At 43.0% G+C, this 18,118-nt stretch overlaps 2 protein-coding genes across 5 annotated transcripts; both read left to right on the forward strand.

Annotated features, from left to right (window-relative positions):
* Positions 1-115: 115 nt before the first annotated feature.
* map7d2a (MAP7 domain containing 2a) lies at positions 116-10,751 on the forward strand. 2 transcript variants are annotated; one of them, XM_011611591.2, is made up of 18 exons: positions 122-406; positions 1,541-1,633; positions 1,976-2,068; positions 2,168-2,245; positions 2,598-2,761; positions 3,268-3,364; positions 3,694-3,783; positions 4,864-4,973; positions 5,061-5,170; positions 5,259-5,442; positions 5,518-5,620; positions 5,711-5,846; positions 5,925-6,063; positions 6,192-6,296; positions 6,365-6,415; positions 6,609-6,648; positions 8,729-9,332; positions 9,413-10,748. In XM_011611591.2, exons 1-18 carry the CDS (start codon positions 370-372, stop codon positions 9,666-9,668), a joined length of 2,490 nt encoding a protein of 829 aa, XP_011609893.2. In that variant the 5' UTR covers positions 122-369; the 3' UTR covers positions 9,669-10,748. The 2 variants fall into 2 exon arrangements, with proteins under 2 accessions (XP_011609894.2, XP_011609893.2); XM_011611592.2 differs by lacking the exon at positions 3,694-3,783 and having other exon boundaries at positions 116-406; positions 9,413-10,751.
* Positions 10,752-11,652: 901 nt separating this feature from the next.
* On the forward strand, positions 11,653-17,902 carry LOC105417494 (ATPase family AAA domain-containing protein 2). Of its 3 annotated transcripts, XM_011611594.2 has the most exons (10): positions 11,653-11,757; positions 12,603-12,664; positions 12,798-13,472; positions 13,804-14,409; positions 16,417-16,520; positions 16,632-16,794; positions 16,878-16,953; positions 17,081-17,149; positions 17,224-17,391; positions 17,476-17,902. In XM_011611594.2, the coding sequence occupies exons 2-9, from the start codon at positions 12,624-12,626 to the stop codon at positions 17,362-17,364; spliced, it is 1,875 nt and encodes a 624-aa protein (XP_011609896.2). In that variant the 5' UTR covers positions 11,653-11,757; positions 12,603-12,623; the 3' UTR covers positions 17,365-17,391; positions 17,476-17,902. The 3 variants fall into 3 exon arrangements, with proteins under 3 accessions (XP_011609896.2, XP_011609895.2, XP_011609900.2); XM_011611593.2 differs by having other exon boundaries at positions 17,224-17,902; XM_011611598.2 differs by lacking the exons at positions 12,798-13,472; positions 13,804-14,409 and having other exon boundaries at positions 17,224-17,902.
* Positions 17,903-18,118: the final 216 nt, after the last annotated feature.

Here is an 18,118-nt window from a genome sequence, read left to right on the forward strand (position 1 = left end):
AACACACCGAGAGACTCTGTCGTTGCATCGAAACCACCATTAACCTCGCTAAAATTGTTTTGAAGTGTTAGCTTTTCCCCCATGTACCGTTGGACTAGATTGTTTTTACGCGCTGACGCACAGAGCGCTCCATCAATAATCAGTTCGACTGTGCGCAGCGTCATCTCTGCCCCAGCATCCCCCCGAATCGTTCACACATCATTCTGCTGTGCCCTCTCTCTCCTCCCACAATGACATTCATACAATCCATTTGAGCGGACTTCGGCTTTTTGGAGGGGTTTGGCGTTGTTTGTGTGTTTTTTGCTTAGAAGAAGGGCAAAAATCAGCTTTAACTGCATCGGAGTGTTCTGCGTATATGCGATTAGAACCATGGCCAAAGCAGTCGCTCCATCTACCACACTGACAGGTAAACCTAAGATCCGAGTCGCAAGGTTGGTATTGCGATGATTTTGCTGTAATAGAGTAACGATTCCAAGCGAATCGTGAGTGACGCAGTGACATTTCCACCGCTATAACGAAGAGCAGGCGACACTGTTCTTAATTCGCTTTGTGCGTATTGTTTTCACTGGAGCAGGTCAGCGGTCGTAATTAGATTGGATTTTTTTATTTTCATGTAAAATTTAGCTTGTGTTTGGTGAGTGACTTTCTATGCGTTTCTAATTTTCTTCCATTGTTCGATTGACACCTTATTGTGGCACCATATCAGCTTTAAGTCAGGGCGCCGATCACTTTAAAGCAAAAACAGCTCAGAATTTATGATGACGCCATTCAATCTGATAACAGAATGGGTGTGGAGAGGAAGTCCTGGCATTTAATTTCCATTAGCATCAAACTATTGTGTCATGTCCTTCTCAGCTGAGGCTGGGTCCTTTTCCAGAATAGGGTGATGGTGTGAAACCACTATCCATGGCCCGAAAGAATAAAAATCTCATTAATTGCATGACTAACTATTCCAGAAAGTAGAGCAGACTTGTCACAATAGTTCAACGCAAAATGAGAGATGACTGTTCTGGAGTGAGTGTTTGGATTTACAGATAAAAATGAAATAGGAGCAGCATCTGTTCACCCATTAGCTAAAATAAAGCTTAATTTGCGATCACAAATCAATCACTAACGATTAAGTGGATCTAATGGTGGTGATGGTAGATGTGAATAGCTGTATCAGAAATATTCCTTTGAAAATGAGCATCCTCTTTGTGCAAAATCTTAGTTATTACATTAGTTCAGAGTTGCAGCTGTCAACTGTAATGCAGTTGTACTTGTCAGGATCTAGGTTTAATTCTTTAATTGTATCTTTTTGTATACATTTTATTTAATTTTGTTGCATAGTGTGATGTGACATTAGTTGATTCATTGATTTGTTCAATCTCCTTCCTGTCTCATTTTGTTTGTGTATCAGTCGGTGCTGCGTCATTCCATTCATGTCAAATTTGAATTCTTGTGTTTTGAAGTTTAACAGTAAGGTTAGGGATGAGTTTAAGTTAGAGTTAAATGGAAAGTCAATATAAATTAAAGTTAAGGTCCCTGTATGTGCCCCCAGCTGAAAAGATTTCATCACCCTCCATCAACCTGCTTCCTGACAAAAGATCCCCAACAAATGCTCACAGTTCTCCATCCAGATCAGCAAAAACAAGTAAGTAACCAACCAACCAACATCCTGTCAATGAGCCACACCGATGGTGGTCTTATCTGAACAACATAAACATCTGCATCTGTGTAAAGTTGTAATGATAATGAGCATGATAGGTCATGACCTCTGGTGGATTTGGCTGTTATATCAAGGACCTGTGCCACATATTGCATCAATTCTTCCCTTGGCATGAGGCTCGTTGGCACTTATAGCGCACAGCAGTGCCATACAAAGGTCTCCCTCTGCTGGTAATCAGAGTACACTGCAGGTCACGACTGTGGCGCAGATGTCAGCGTCTTTGCGTTAAAGCAGCATGTGTTCTTTCTCTTCTCAATATGATTAAAGATCTGATGAACACAGAGAAGAAGCCACAAGTCAACGGATATGCCTCTCCATCGCATTTGTCGTCAAACATCAGTAACCAAGCAGCTAAGCAGAGTAAGCGTGTTTCTTTCCAAAAAATGTCTTATTTTCCATTGCGGTCTATTTTGTTCCTGCTCATTTATCCCTGCTGTGACATCTTCAACCATCCCTCAGTTGTGGAGGGTTACTTGAGAACCGATGACAGGATGCGATTAGCCAAGGAGAGGCGGGAGGAGAGAGAGAGAAGCCTTGGTAAGAAACGCATATTTTCCTATAGTTGCAAGTTAAAGGCATTTGGTTTATTCCTTCTTCAAGACTTTTTGAACTGACAACCAGTGTAATGTTAGAAAACATGACATGATCAAAGAGTTGCCACAAAATTAGCTGTCATTTAATATTAACGGCTGTTCTGAATGACCAGATTTCTGGCATGCAGGAAATTCTGATTCCAAGTCTTACAGTTGCTGGTTTATCTCTTGTCTAAAAGCATTTGTTTTAAACGCCTCTGTGAACTGCCAGGTTTGAAGCCACACAGTGTATTTGTTCCAGTTATTACTCTTTTCTACCGTGCGCGAGTATATGGAGCAGAATGTTTCGCTTTCAGCGGCCAGAGAGCAGCTGATCCGGGAGAAGGAGCGTAGAGCTCGGCTGCAGTATGAACGCACCGTGGAGGAACGCTGGAGGCGGCTGGAGGAGCAGAGGCATAAGGAGGAGCTCCGCAGGGCTGCGGTGGAGGAGAAGAGGAGGCAGCAGCTCGAGGAGGAAAGGGTCGGCAGAATTAATAAGAAATCTCACTCACTCGCTCACTTTCTACTGCTTGTTCCTCCACTGAGGGTTGTGGGGGGACTGGAGCCTATCCCAGCACAATGGGCCAAGGCAGGGTACACCCTGGACTGGACGCCAGTCAATCGCAGGGCTAACACATATAGACAAACAACCATTCTCTCTCACACTCACACCTACGGGCAATTTAGAGTTTCCAATTAGCCTAATCCCCAATCATGCATGTCTTTGGACTGTGGGAGGAAGCCGGAGTACCCGGAGAGAACCCACACAGGCACAGGGAGAACATGCAAACTCCACACAGAAAGTCCCCAGCCTCAGTCCCAACCGGGGATCGAACCCGGGGCCTTCTTGCTACAGTGCTAACCACCACACCACCGCCCCTAATGAGAAAGCTGACCAATGCAATTCATCTTAAATTGTTTTTTTATGGTTAAAAGGGCAAGAAAGCAGTCAGGGTATTAAATAAAACTCTGTTGTGGTGCACCTAGGAGCGGTTGGAAGCCCTAATGAGACGTTCAATGGAGCGAAGCCTTCAGCTGGAGCAGCGGAATAAACGCTGGAGCAGAGGCTTCCCGGCAGGAGCTGGTAAAACATTTCTAACCTTGCCATTATTTTGGCTGTAACAGGACAGCAACTAGCAACAAGGCAGCAGGATTTGAAATAATTGCAGTTTGTTGTATCCCTTCATTTCATTGTGAGTGTGTGTGTCTTGTTTAAGACTGGCTTCTGAAGAAACCACAAAGTGTTACTCCTTATAGAGAAAAGATAGAGTTACACGTCTGCACAGATGATCCTATAATCTCAGTTATCATCCAGCTCTAAATGAGGATGAGGAGTTGTTTTTAAAAAAAAAAAAATGTTCCTAACTCTGACTGCTCACCTCTGCTCTGCTCTGCTCCGCCTGCTGCCTGTAGGTGAAAGTGAGAATGCCCCACTCCCTTTTTCTGCCACCTCCGCCTTCCCCCATGGCATTGCCTCCCCCCTTCCTGCCGTCAGCGAATCTGGTAAAGTTAAGCCCCCACTTTTGCCCACCCAAATGTTTCTCCCTTCCTGTCTGTCCAACCGTTAGCGTCTCAGTGTTTGCTTGTCTTAGGCTGGACCTGACATTTCAACCGGAAACAATTGTCCTCTCACTGTCATGTGTGCATGTTGTGTTTGTTTCTGTATCGTGCAAAAGGCATTATTTTGAAGGAAACCCATTCAAAACGATCAAATATACTGTATCTGTCAGCCCAGCATTGCTGTGTGTCTGACTCAAATCAGCTCAATTCCCCGGATTAATTATCTCCGGAACAGGAACTAGGAAAAGATGAATGGGTCTTTTGGAAATTCTCAATGTTCCCTCCCACACGGCTCCTTTCTCAAGGTTTGAAGATGGATTTGTTTGTTCTGTTATAAAGTCGGGTTAAGTTTCCAAATCTAAGCGGATAAATGGCACTGACTGCATCCTTGCAGGAGGCCATTTCAGAGATTAATTTCACATGACCTAGAATAGAAGTATGTGCACTAAAATAGACACAGATACAGACCTCCCACTGGGATGGCTGCACTCTTTACAGATAATACGGCGGAGAAGGGTGATGGATGACCTGGCGGGGTAGATAGTCTGGTTTTAAGTTTATATCAATGTTCAGTCATTGTGTCACATGCCGCAAATGTTGGAAATTGAGTTAGGGATTATTATTAATAGCTGGCATGCTGGCATGTGTGTGAATGCATCATTCTTTGTAGGAAAGTACTTGCCTCTCTTTCTTTATAAAGCAGCATTTAGCCCAATTGTGTTTGAAATTAAGTGCTCATTTCATTATGACCACTTTGACACTTTGCTGCAACAAATATTGTAAAACTGATGTGCAGCCATATTCATCATTTAACATTCAATAACTTCAAACTACTGCAACTTCCGACGCAAGGTGTTCTCCTATGTATCTTTTCTGCAACGTCATCTGACCGTCTCTTAAAACTGAGCTTCAACTGGATGCGGCACACACTGTCCACCTACGCCCACTGACCATTTATCATTCGTCTGTCACTTTCTTTAACTGTCATTTACCTTGAAAAGTCCATTGTTTGTTATCCTGCAGCGCCCTGCAGCCCACACAGGTCCCCTCTCCGCAGCTCACTCAACCCTGCAGATCACAGCAGAGCTGGATTTCATCTGGGAGGCTCTCAGTCTACTCCTAATACCCCCAAGGTTGGCGTTTGTACACCTTCACACCTCACCTGCCAGTGTCAGAACACAGTGGGCAGCTTATGTTTCTTGTCCACGTTAAATGTTTAGAAAGAAAGGCTGCGTAGAGAGAGAAGAACTGCATCTCCCGGTTGTGTATCCCCCATAAGAAGATCTGAATCTCCTGCTAGTGTCACTAAACACTTGGCACCCACTTCCAAGTGAGACCATATTTGTGTTGTGGAACTGAAACATGCGGGTAAAATGTCCTAAATTCTCAGATGAAACATCAGCTGTGTGTTTTTGCAGATTGGGATCTAAGTTGCGCTCTCAGTCTCCAGGCAACACACATTACTCTCCAACAAGATATCCGCCAAAATATTCAACCAGTGACAGGAGAGCAGAAGAGAAGACTGTGGAGAGAGAAACCAGGCAGCAGATGACAGACAAGAAGACGACTGACAACAACATCGGGCATCCAGCTGAGGCAAAGGTTGAAATGAGCAAATTGGGGCCAAATAAAGGTCAAGTTTTTGAGAAGTCTGCTAAAGTCCACCTTTCTGAACAGAACAAAAATCAGTCCCCTGACAGAAAGAACCACACGCCTCTCAAGACAGATTCCTCTGAGAAGAAGGTGCAGGGCAGTGCTCAGAATGGAGAGTCAAAACAAGGTGCCACTGACAAGGATGCAAGTGAATTCTTACATGTAATTCAGTTTAAGAACATATTAACAAAGCTTTCATTATATCTATCTGAATCAGCACCATGCACAGTGAAAGCTGCGGCTGGCACAACGAATGCAGAAGAGGCTACGAGGATGCTAACAGAGCGCAGGCGTCAGGCCCGAGCACAGAAGGAACTGGAGGAAAAAAAGCGGGAACTTGAGGAAGAAAGAAGGTGAGTTTACAGAATAAAGTGTCTCTTAGAGAAACCATGAAGTGGACACGGGTCTTTCGGTCTTTACATGCACTGCAGAGTCAGAGAGGAGCAGGAGAGGAAGCAACGTTTGCAGGAGCAACAACTTCAGGAGGCAAAAGCTCGAGAAGTGAAGAAACTTGACAGACAGAACCAAGAAAACAAAGAGAAAGAGCAACAATCCCAACTGGAAAAAGAGGTGAGGTCATTACCCTCCCCCACTACCACATGCAGTATATCTAATTTACGTGGGGTTTTGGTTTGTTTTGATGCCCCTCCTGTTGTCAGTGGAAAATAATCCAGAATATTTTCTCCCCGATTTAAAAGAGAGAAAGAGCAAAATTAATGGCTCAGGAAACTGCAGAGCGACAGCAACAAGACAGAGAGATACAGAAGCAACAGGAGGAGGAAGAGAGGCAACTAAGAAAAAAGGTCTGCTCCCACACACACACACACACACACCATCCTCTGATAAAATACATCTCCGTCTTCTGTTGCAGAGACTGGAGGAGATCATGAGGAGAACTAGAAAAGGGGAAGCAGACTTGAAGGTACTGTAGAGAGACACTGCTGTCAAACAGACGTGCCACTTTAAACACCCGCTGATCATGCGATCATTCTCTTTGATTTGAGAACCCTTCTTTTCTGTTTCATAATTAAATTTTACTGGTGGTGAGACTTGTGTTTTGCGTCCTGATTACCCCCAAATGTTGATGTGATTGTCTCTGTTCTGCACTGAATCAGAGGGAGGAGCAGGTGGACACAAAGCCTGTTTTATCTCCAGGTTAGTGCGTTGTTCAGTCACCCTAAAGCCACTTGCGTTTGCTTGCCGTCCCTGCCTCCTCTACCCGTCTCTGTATGCCTTGCAGCTGTAAAAATGCAAACAGGGCATGGTTGGCCTATGTTGTGATTCATTTATTGTCTTGAGCTTACTTAGCGCATGACTTTAGTTTTTGGTTTTTGTGGCATTTCAGTACAACAGATGCCACAATTTCAGCCTGCATTCTTTTCTCCTTGTATGCAGTAATTCTGATTCTTATGATTTTGAATATTCAGGATAACAGTTACCTCTGGACATGCATTTAAAAAAAAAAAAAAAAGAATCATATTGCAGGATTTATATTCTTCTGCAATATGCAGGAACAGCTGCTGACTTTCCTCTTAGTGCTGATCTTGCATTTTCTATACTGTGATGCAGTGCACTTGGAGCTGAGGGTAGAATTATCTGCTCTTAAAATTGCCCTTGGAAGATTCCTTTAGGGAATGCTCTGCAGTGTAACACTTTCACTGTTCCAGTCTTACTGTAAAGAAGCTGTACAGAGGCTGATTTAATTCACTGTAAAAGCCAACAAACATCTTTGCAGCAGATAAAATATAGAAGAAATCATCAATATATTGATTACTAAGGTATGTTAAACTCAAACAACGTTAAATTAATTCGATGTTGTAAAGCAGTGAAAGGGACGAATACATGAATACATCTGGATAATCCTAAAAGGACATCATTATTTTTTCATTTTGGTCTGAGGTGAGTAAAAGCAGTCATAGGTCAGAGGTCAAGATGGCAGGAGCCAGTAACATATGTGGAGAGCAGAGCCAAATATAAATGAAGGTAAGGACAAAAAGGTGAACCACAGGAGGATGATTAAAGACTTAAAAAAGAAGAGATGCAGCCAAATGGGATAACCTCCAACCAACAGTTATATAGCATTTTTAAAAAGTAAAAAAAATAAAAAAGACAAATGAGAGGAAGAGACACAAAATCATTGAAGATATAACAAGATTAGTCCAAACATGATTAGATTATACTGGGGAACAATTTGGAAAAAAAAGAAAAAAAGATTGGTTGAGTTAGATTTTTATGATGATTAAAACTAAAAGTGACACACTGATTCCAAAACTGCAGTCATTGTTTTTCCTCCGCAGCTTCCCCTCCGGATTAGCCAAATTCCACTGATTAGCTGTAGTCAGACTGATTATGACTGGACTCATCTCCAGTTATTTGGCAAATTGTGTAGTCACAATTGAGCCAGTGCGATGAGACATGTGTAGCTCCCAGTATGTCCGTATTATCAATATCCTATAGGGGATACTTTGAACAATAAGGGATCCTTTATTTCAAAAGCTTGACGTGACAGAGAAAAATTGAGACCGGTTTTGGAATACGCACCCCAAGATGAGATGAAAACCGCTGTCAGACCCAACTCAACAAAGGTTTTCCAGTGTTATTCCCACTCAGTGGTGATAAGAGGTTGGAAGAATACTAAGTCCTAAAGGAGGGACAGGGGTGAAACAGTGCCAAAGGCAGCAGGGGTGGTTGTTGCCCTCAGAGCCAAGTTTGTTTTTTGCAAATTGAAATAAGAAAAACCTGAAGCTTAAATAATAATCGACATAATTATCACCGATCTGAGTAGCGCTACAAAAAGTATTCCAGCTGCACTTAATGGTGACAAGAGCACAGCGGCCTCCATCATTCCGAAATAGAGGAAGTTCGAAAGCAACCAGGACTCTCTCCAAAACTGGCCTTCAGAATCACACAAAAATTCAATGGATGAAATCGAGCGTGCAGATGTGAGTAGGTTCCCTCAGGTCAACCCCAGTGCCCCAAATCCCCATCTTTAAAAAATATAATTCAACAGAATAAATGTGCTGTACTATATATAAATGATGACCCACAGGTCAAGGAATGAGAAAAGAACCAACTTGGAGGTGACACAACACTACATAATCCAAAAATGCTGAACTTATCTCAGAAATGTGGATTTATTGCATTCAATATCTAAGAGTGGGTTTTATTTATTTTTGGTTGAATGGTCTAAATATATTAAAGTGCACAGTAGTGTTGTTTTTTTTATCCTCCACAGGTGATCAAAAGACAGTTCAATCTAAAACACAGATGAATGTGCAAGCAAACCAAAAAGTTGAGTTCCAGGTTAAAGAGCCAAAAGAACCAAGCACAGTCAGCATGACAGAACGTGCTCACGTGAAGAAAGACCCAGCTGAGGCAACACAGGAGGACAACAAGAAGCAGCTTTTGGCCAAAGACAACAGTCATCACCTGAACACGGCTGAGGCAAAGCTGAAAACCAGTGATGAGCACAGACAGATGGATATCCTCCTCCAGCAGGGAGGGCAGGCGAGCCAAGCAAGACTGAAGACCACCGACCGCATAAGCGTGGTGTCACCAAAGCTTTCAGAAGAGGCTAAAGTGAAGGAAAAAGGTGTGATGAACGGAACAGCAAATGGTGAAGCCAGTGCGTTGATGAGAGGCCATGCAGCTGCTGGGATAAACACACAGCAAAGCCCGCGTGGGTCCGCTCCAGAGGGAAAAGCTAAAGAAGGGTTCTGGGTGGATGGGAAACCTGTTGGGACCCACCTGACAGGAGGACTCGTGTCCACACCAGTCATCAAGCTGGAGCCTCTGGGTGTGAAGGATTCATGTGACGAGATGCAGTCCATGGAGATCAGGTAGGTCATCCAGCTGTTCCAATCACTCGTATTAGATTGATCAGTGGACCCATTAGGAAATGTTTCTGATTGCATTCCAGCCCTACGTCAAGGGAGGATCTTATTTCAATCCCGGTATTCTCACCAGTCAGTGAGTTTCAGCACAGCAGCGTGAGTAACAGCAGAGCTCTGGAGGATCTGATGGACCTGACAGGCAGCCTCACCTGCCCCAAGCTATCCCCCGAGGTCAGCATCAGTGACTGCAACAAGAACCTTATTCACGGCGTTGTTAGTCCCGTGTCGGACAAAAAGCTCATTGGAATGTCACCTCCCTCCTCAAATAAACTTAGCACTTAGTTCCTTATGGCTGCATTAATGGGAATACAGCCATAGAGATGCAGAGATTAAATAAAATTCAGTGGCAGAAAAGGAATTATTCTGTTCTCGTATGCCCTAACTTTAGCTAGATGCTCACACAAATAATCCCAAAAGAATGTTTTGCATTTTATAGATGGTTAGAAATTCAGTGCTGCTAAAACGTGCTAAAAATAAAAGTTCTTGGAGAATCACTCTTATCAAGCAATGCTAATCCTGCATGCAGCAATGATCGACTTTGCAGGAATTCCATAGATATAACAAAGTCTCCCAATCCTTCACTTCATCCTTCAGATGACTGTTCTTTTGTTCTGTTAACTAGCACTTACTGCAGCTGAGATGGGTCATTCTAAAACTAAAGCATTGAATGTCATCTCACATTCAAATCGTGCATAAACAAATTTATTGAAGGACTTGAATTGCTTTAAATCTTAAACAGTAATTTCATTCAAAGGCTACTTGCCAACTTTGGCATTCTTGAAGTATAAAATCTGTTAAATCCGTTTTAGGTCCGGTAATTATTGGCCATTAGAATTTATTCTTGCAATTTTGTGACATTCAGTGAAGTCTTCACCTGTATTATCTTAACCAATCATCAATCTTTAAAATGCGACGATATCGTTTCCAGTATTACACCCATGTGCAATTTTAGTGAAGACACCTTGAGAGCGTCATCATTTCCTGAAGTTCAGTGCGGGTCCTTTACTCGTGTATGTTTAAACCCTCTAGGATTGTGTATAAATTGTGATGCCTAAACCATCATCGTCTCATCTCCAAAATGCAGAAAATATAAATCTAATTAATTTGTGCTTTGTAATGTCACTTAGAAAATAAAATAAAGGACTGTAATCCTCAAACATTAGATAACCTGTTCCTGTGTGTATGTTACAGATTCACCAATTAGCAGGTATTTACTGTATTGCATATTTAAAAACTGTTTTGTGTTGAGAAAAGTACTGTTTGAATAGGGTTGATTTTTAAAATTGAGCAAATTTGCAGCTCTAAGCTTTGCATTAACTTTATGGTTAGCGTAGGCTACTCATCTGAAATGACAATAAACAAGCAAACAAAAATGTTCTGCGTTTGTTTGATCAAAACCATCCGTGATTGCATTTAGTTTTCAGTACCTTCAATACATTTTGGCATTATTTGATCTTTATTTTCGCATATTTATGTGTGTCATGATTTTTTGTTTGTATTTATGTTAATGAATTAATTCATAATAATTACTGCAATATTTGCCCTGGTATGTGATATATTTTTCTTCTTTCAAAATGCTCTGTTTGAATTCTTATTCATTGGTATCTATCATTTATCATTTATCTATGTATTGAATTATCATGTTTCTGTTCCAGTTAAGGAATTGTAGGGCAAATACAAAATTAAAATTTAGCAAAAGGTGTATAATTACCCACGTATATACTATCCCTAATTCACTGTTTAGAATTGCAGAATGTTCCCATTCCTTACCTTTCCTGCAGTGATGGCAACTTAATTGCTGGATCTGGGGACTTTCCAAACTCTTGCAACCTGTCAAAAGCAACATTTACTTGCAAGACATTTCTGCTGTTTTGGAGACCGCGCAAATATATATGATATATATCATTTTTATCAAAAGTCTTGGGCATGTAATCGTTGAAGTTCACTTGATTCACAATTCTGTGTAATTGTCTAGCTAAATAGGTTATAATCATGACAAAATGTTGTGTGACATGTTGACCAACCTTAAGAAAACTAAAAACAAGGAGCATTTCCAAACTCATTTTACTAGGTTCACGAATGGATAAATGAGATTGGGTGTGACACGAGCAATTCCACCCCATTTAGTTGATTGATATTTTGCAAACCAGGACGACATTGATGTATGTAGATTTATATTTATATAAGCCTTTAAGTCAGTAGGTTGACCCAAATTAAAGAAAGAAAAAAAAAAACCAAAAAGATGCAGTTCGCATTCCGAGACAGCAGCGGCGCTGTGGGTAGAAACGCTGCGAGTCGAGGCCGCGAGTAACAAAACCAGCTCAGTTAGTTCGTCGTTCCATTACGTAGCTCTTTCCACATTAGCCATTTGGTGAGTAGATTTAAGAGTTAACCTAAGGTCTAATAAAATATTGCAGTTTTCGATGCAAAAAAAGCTTTGTAAGTACACGCGTAATGTGCTTGCATGTTTGTAGCTTTACCAACTAGCTACATAAAAAAAGAACAGGCCTTCGCAAATGTGGCGAGGCGATAAGGTCGTTAGCTAACACACAAGAAGTTGTCCGCAGTCTACAATGGAAATATTGTGTATTTGTACCAGCATTTCTACTGTCACCGAACGGCTGTGTATTATTTTAATTTGTCTGCGGGAGTAACCTTTTCGTTGGTTGTTCATTCCATTTTGCTGAGGACCGTACGTCTAAAAATACAAGCGCTAGTTGGCCCTGTTATTGGTTGGATTGAGACCAACGCTAACATAACGAGACAAACTTTGCTTGTGGTAGTTTCGTTCAGGTAGATTTCGATAGTTACGGGAGTCAAGTGTTGTTATTTAGTAACAATACCCTTGCTTTTCCCCGGTAGTTTTGCCGAAACCCGCATGGTTGCTACCGTGTTTCACTAACGATCTGTTACAGAGCAAATGAGACTCGGGAGTTGTGTCGTTTGCGTTGCCGTTTTGATTTTTCATACCAGAAACTTGTACTTAACAGCTTTTTAACCGTGCACCGCTGTCTCCTCTCTGTCCATAACTTCAGGGTAGCACACCAACTGGCCCTTAGCTTTTGTGCCCAACATAGACGTTAAAGTGTTAACCGAAGACATTTTCCGTCGTGAGCGTTTGTTGTATTATTCTATTTTTTCTTCAGATATGTGAATATACTCTGGCGAGTGTTCACCCTTAGGGGAAATGACACAATGGTTAATGCTTATTTATAGATCATCCAACGACTTCCGAAAATGGTTCGACCACATTTTGGACCGCCACGTTTGAAACCCAGGTAATCTGTTATTTATGTGAAGCTGTACCCAGCTACTTTTTACTATTTGTTTTTAAGCTTTATGTACTCAAGAGTACAAAATAGCTACACCAGGAGTTTTGATCTGAGGTTTTTCCTCTTGTGCCCTAATCAGACCTTACAGAGATGGTCATAGCAGTGGACCGAATGAAGGAAATTACAGCCCCGACTCCAAAAGAAGAGATGACCAGAATTATTCGACGAAAGCACCTTATAACTCAAGGGAATCCAGAGGAAGGGGACGACCTCCGGGTGTCCGAAGAGTGCCGTTGATGGGAGAGCATAGGGAGTCACGATTTAATCACTGGAGGTCACCAAACCAGGACTCCTATCAGTCATACCCTCCCAAAATGGAACCGCACCATAACCAGAGGAGGCCTTCTCCACCGAGGCAGAACCGCCCCCCCTACGATCATCATTTCTCATGTGGTCGTACTCCGACACGTGGATCCCACAGCCATAGAGGCCCACACTTCCATACCCACCCCTCAGATCACCAGCCACCATCCTCGAGACATTTTCACAACCACCCAGCTGACAGGAGGCCAGACTCGGCACCCCCCAGCCGTGGTTCTTTCAGGGGCCATAAAAGGCAGCCGCCATTTGGGCATCCGGATCACAGAAATCGCTACCCTCGTTACAGTCCCAGAGAAAGGCACCATGAGTACACAGGACTGAAGCGCTGGAATGAGGATGGAGGATTCTCTCATCCACACAATGGAGAACACAGGCCCTCTAGTTCCCAGAGGAGCCCAAGAGAGATGCATGGGAGAGGCTTAATGCCAGAGAGGTACAAGAGTGATGTAATGGTCCCTCCTGCTGGGTAAAAGTATTTTAGAGGATACCTGGTGCTTGCCAAGCGTCCCAAACAAACAGATGGTATTGAATACCTCTGGTATGCCACAGCTAGTGAATAGCGGGGATTAAGTTTCTCTAATTGTGGTGTCAGTGCCAGCGAGAAGAGTGTTATCTTTAATTATTTTACTTCTCAACTTTCTGTCATGGCATTATCAAGGGGGCTGCTTTAAGAAAAGAAAAAAAAAAGCAAAATTCCACCTTCCACTTGACATGCCAGTGGATCTATCATTTTAATGATTTTTCTATTGTTTGATGGAATACAGGTGGTCATCTGATCAAGACTCCAGGCGACAGCGTGGCCCGGGGGAGAGGCAGGGCAGCAGATCCCACAGTAGAGAGAGGGCACAAGATGTCTCTCACCTGCCCCCTTTAAGGTCCCCCTCATGGAAAAGGGGCCCATCACCTTCTTCCTATCATCAGAACCCACAGGAGACTGGACCCCGCAAAAGATTGCGATCAGACATTCGCATACCAGACGCTCCACAGGATTATGGCAACCCCAAAAACCACAGACCCCAACCACTTAATGTTGCAAGGCCATTCGGTGGTAGACCTTTGTCTTTTAGGGATAAAAGTTTCCTACTAAAGAGCAGACAAGTCAGAACAGAGTCCCTCATGAAGCTCAAATTGCCTCCGTATATAAAGCCCAGGCTCGGCCTAGGCGACCCTGTTCCTCGGGGAGACGTCAGTTCTGTTCTTGAATTGAGGAAGAGACGTTTCCAGTCTGATTTTCCCCTGACAAAACTGGAACCAAGAGGAAAACCAGAACAGTCAACCTCCAAAGAGGACAGCAGTACCAAGTCATCTTCAAGAGATTCTGATTCAAGCAAAGAACAGGTGGAGTCTCACCGGGCCTTGAACAAACACAGGTATGGTATTTTCCTTCTCGCACTGTTCGCAGGGGCTTGATGATGATTAGGAGGTCAACAAAGAATGTGTGTGAAAATGGTCCCAGCTGTGGAAAAAGGAGATGTCATGAGATAAATGTGCAACACTGGCTCGGTTGATGAAACGTGAGCTGAAGAGAACGTGCTATGTTACACGCTCGATAATATCTACACTGCCCTAAAGCCAGTGACGCCTGACCCAGAGTTAAATCCACTGATAAGGAATGTGGAGAAAGATGATATGTGCTGTTGGAAAGTTCTGCCTCGGCTTGTTCTGATGACGTCTTCATCCTCAAAAGAGAACAAAACTGGGCCGAATCTCAGGATAAAGCACAAAACAGTAATATCAGGAAACAAATTCAGATGGAAGAGGATTGCGCCATAAAGTGCCGAGCTGTTTAATTGCAACTTGATGAATCGAATTTTCGGAGGAATTGCTTCTGGTGAACATCCCAGTTTGATGAATCTCCGCTGAGCTCACAGCAACCACAAATGTCGTCACTTAAAGCTATTGCTGATAGGATGTTGGATGATATAACGAGAACAAAAGCAACGAACCACTCCTAGAGGATTCTTTCCCCCCCCCCTGAAGAACGAATTTGCTGCCCTTGGAATTGGATGAGTCCAATACACACGACCTCTTTCTCATTCATTTTTGGATCTTGCACGATCATGTGCAGCAAATTAACAGTTTAGAATGGTGCTACTTTTTAAAGGTTGATTGAATTTAGAATTCTGCGCAGCGTCGGCCCTTTGGAAAGCGCGCAGTTTTTTCATGCCATGCTGTTTTACATGCACGTCCTCCGCCATGCATCCTGCCGCTCTTAACCTTTTATCGCAAGTGACAATTGCATGTTTGCATTGACCCGATTGAGTAAGTGGGGGACGAACTGCAAAAGCTCCCGGAAAGAGCTGTTTTTCCTCATGTGATCCAGAGTCTTGACTTCCACTCCAGTGTATCCGGACAAGGATGCATGTATTAAGCAGTAGCTGCAGCTGGCATGAAGGACTACGATGAGGCATTTGGAAAACTCTGGAATGAGCAACGGGCATGTGTCACCAATTTCCACGGCAACCACACAGCAGCCATTTGAAATGAATGAGACAACTGTGGTCTTGCTGAGAAGACACAGATCATTAAAGGATCAAAGTGGAACCCCAAAGATCAATGAGAAGAGTTGAAGTCTGAGCTTCTCTTGTGAACGCCTGTGAGCAGGTCACCCCAACCTGGATCAGTCCATCAAATGAAGTTTAGACATCAGCCTTTCCACATCAGCCCTTTATTCTCCTGGAACCTGGAAATGCCACCGGAAGAGCACAAACGGGCCCCCTCCTTTTATACATTAAATGTCTGCCTTCTCTTAAGTTGATGTCGAAAGCCCAAATGTTTGAAAAGTTCTAAAGGGAATGTCGGTTGTGGGAACCACAGAGTCTTCAGTCAAATCAAGGCCTGGACTTGTGACCAGTAAATCGTCTATAAAGTCACTGGACGTTAACGCCATCAAGATGACCAGCCCAGCTACCTGGACCTGATGACCCCCCTTGCTTTCCATCCCTAAATGTCTCAACTCATCAACGTCTTACAGACGAGCATCTGCTGAAATGCTTTGGATGGCTGAAAACGGTGGATTAACTGCCCTGGTTATCATCTTGTACCTCTGAGGGAGGAATAATGGAAGATGTGATTTGATAAAGTTCTCATCCAGATTTGCCCGGTCTAGCTACCGCAAACTAATTGGAGCGCACACATTGAGTACAATTGATACAAAAGTAGGACTAAAAGGAGCATGGACAATCCGTGGTTTTGTAAGTACCGTTATGTGAAGCATGGCTTTATGATTTTTGGTATGCCTGCAAAGCAAACTTAATTATTTTAAATTGTTGACTTGGCAGGGTGTTTTAAATATAATGGAATAATGAACTTGATGTAAAATGTTCATGTCATCGGGGTAGAAATGTGGACTAAGTGGTCTGTTGGTCCTCCCCCAGGTCATCTCCGATAGAGAAACGGGACCTTGTTGTTCTGTCCCACTGGGACTCCTCGTCCAAGGACGGCTCTCCTCACAGATCCCAAAGCCCAAAATCCAAACCAGGCGAGTCAGTTATTGAACAATGAATCAGTCGGTTTCCTGTTTCCTTGTCTGTCTATTATACTAGAATTTTCTGGAATTTTAAAGGTATTTCTTTGTTCAAACACGTTACAGATGATGATGATGACGAAGAAGAAGATGATGATGATGAAGAAGAAGAAGATGATGATGACGACGACGACGATGATGCAGAATCCAGCCGGCTTTCAAAGACAAGTGATTCGAGGTCATTTCCTGACGAGCAAAGGCGAAATTACCTGGACAAGAGGGCGTACGGGTGCGTGTCAAAAGTATATTTGAAACAAGGTTTTGTCGAGGTTAAGTGCTTCATTAGTAACCATCGTCATTTGGATGTCTCAGTTTCAGGCCCTTCGGCATGATGCCGGACCACAGAACTGGACGGCCCTTCCGGAGACCAGGACCTGGACCTCTGCAGGTGAGTTAATGTCGTTGATGTTGTAACAACCTTCTAATATCAGCAATTACAGGCTGGCCAGAGCACTTAAATTCAAGATGCTTAAATGGATTCCTCTGTGCAGATTATTTTGGTCTTTGTTTTTCAGAGGCCGAGATTCCCCGGTGGTTTCAGAAGGCCGGGCCCCGAGTTGTCAGGACATAGAAGACCCCTAATGGTGTGTGCACGGCAGATCAGCCGTTTCCTCCTTTGTTAACAATTGTCAGTAACTGTTTCTTTACTGCACATCAGGAGACGTTTGTGCCACGGCCCTTCCCACCTCAGAAGCCAACATTCAAGAAAAGTCAAAGCATCGTGTACAAATACCGCAGCATGAGAGTCGTACGTCAGCACCCGCGATACAACAGCGGACCCAGTCACCAGCACTGGTGACGGGCGAGTTACCAGCACTGGTGACTGGTGAGTTAACTCTGAGCGGTACAATATAAAGCTGAACATTCAGAATCCTGTATTGAAGGTGTATTTTATCACTTACTTCTGCAGCTGTGATTCAGGGTGGAATTGGAAAATCCCCCTGATTTCTTTGCCATTTGGACTGCAAAAGAATTTCTTACAATCCTGACCTTCCAGGACACCCAAACTCTCATCTGATCAGTGTTCATGGTCCTGACCCTCAAGTAGTTTGGCGGTTTAATTTTATAAACGTCTTTACACGTTGTATTGAGTATCCGTACTTCTCTCAAACGTTTGATTGTAAAGTAGTTTATTTTTTTGACTTCAGCTAGAGCTTTTTTTTGTCTCTTTTGAGGCTGTGGAACATTTCATTTATCTGACTTGTGTTTTTGTTACATTTATTACACTAAACATGGGCGTTTTGCTTAGGGAAGGAAAGAGGGTCGCCTGGCCACAGCTTGTAAAGTTACTTTCAATTTTGTGGAATGACACTAAAAATAAAGTGTTTAACAAGCTGTTTGTGGATTATCTTGTCATTTGTGTGGTTTCTGCTCTGGAAAATGAATTTGTTCCGCAAAAAAGGGGAGTGATTCAGATTGAATCTGTTTTTAAAGCTCTCTTGTCCTTGAGACAACATGTTTTCATTTGTAATCCCTTAAGTGTGTCCTCTTGATCTCTTCCTTTCCTCCTCGTCCATGTTGCTGTTTACTACTACGTTGTTTTACATGCTAAC

Source organism: Takifugu rubripes, chromosome 15, assembly GCF_901000725.2.
Source record: "Takifugu rubripes chromosome 15, fTakRub1.2, whole genome shotgun sequence".
Taxonomy (NCBI): Eukaryota; Metazoa; Chordata; class Actinopteri; order Tetraodontiformes; family Tetraodontidae; genus Takifugu; species Takifugu rubripes.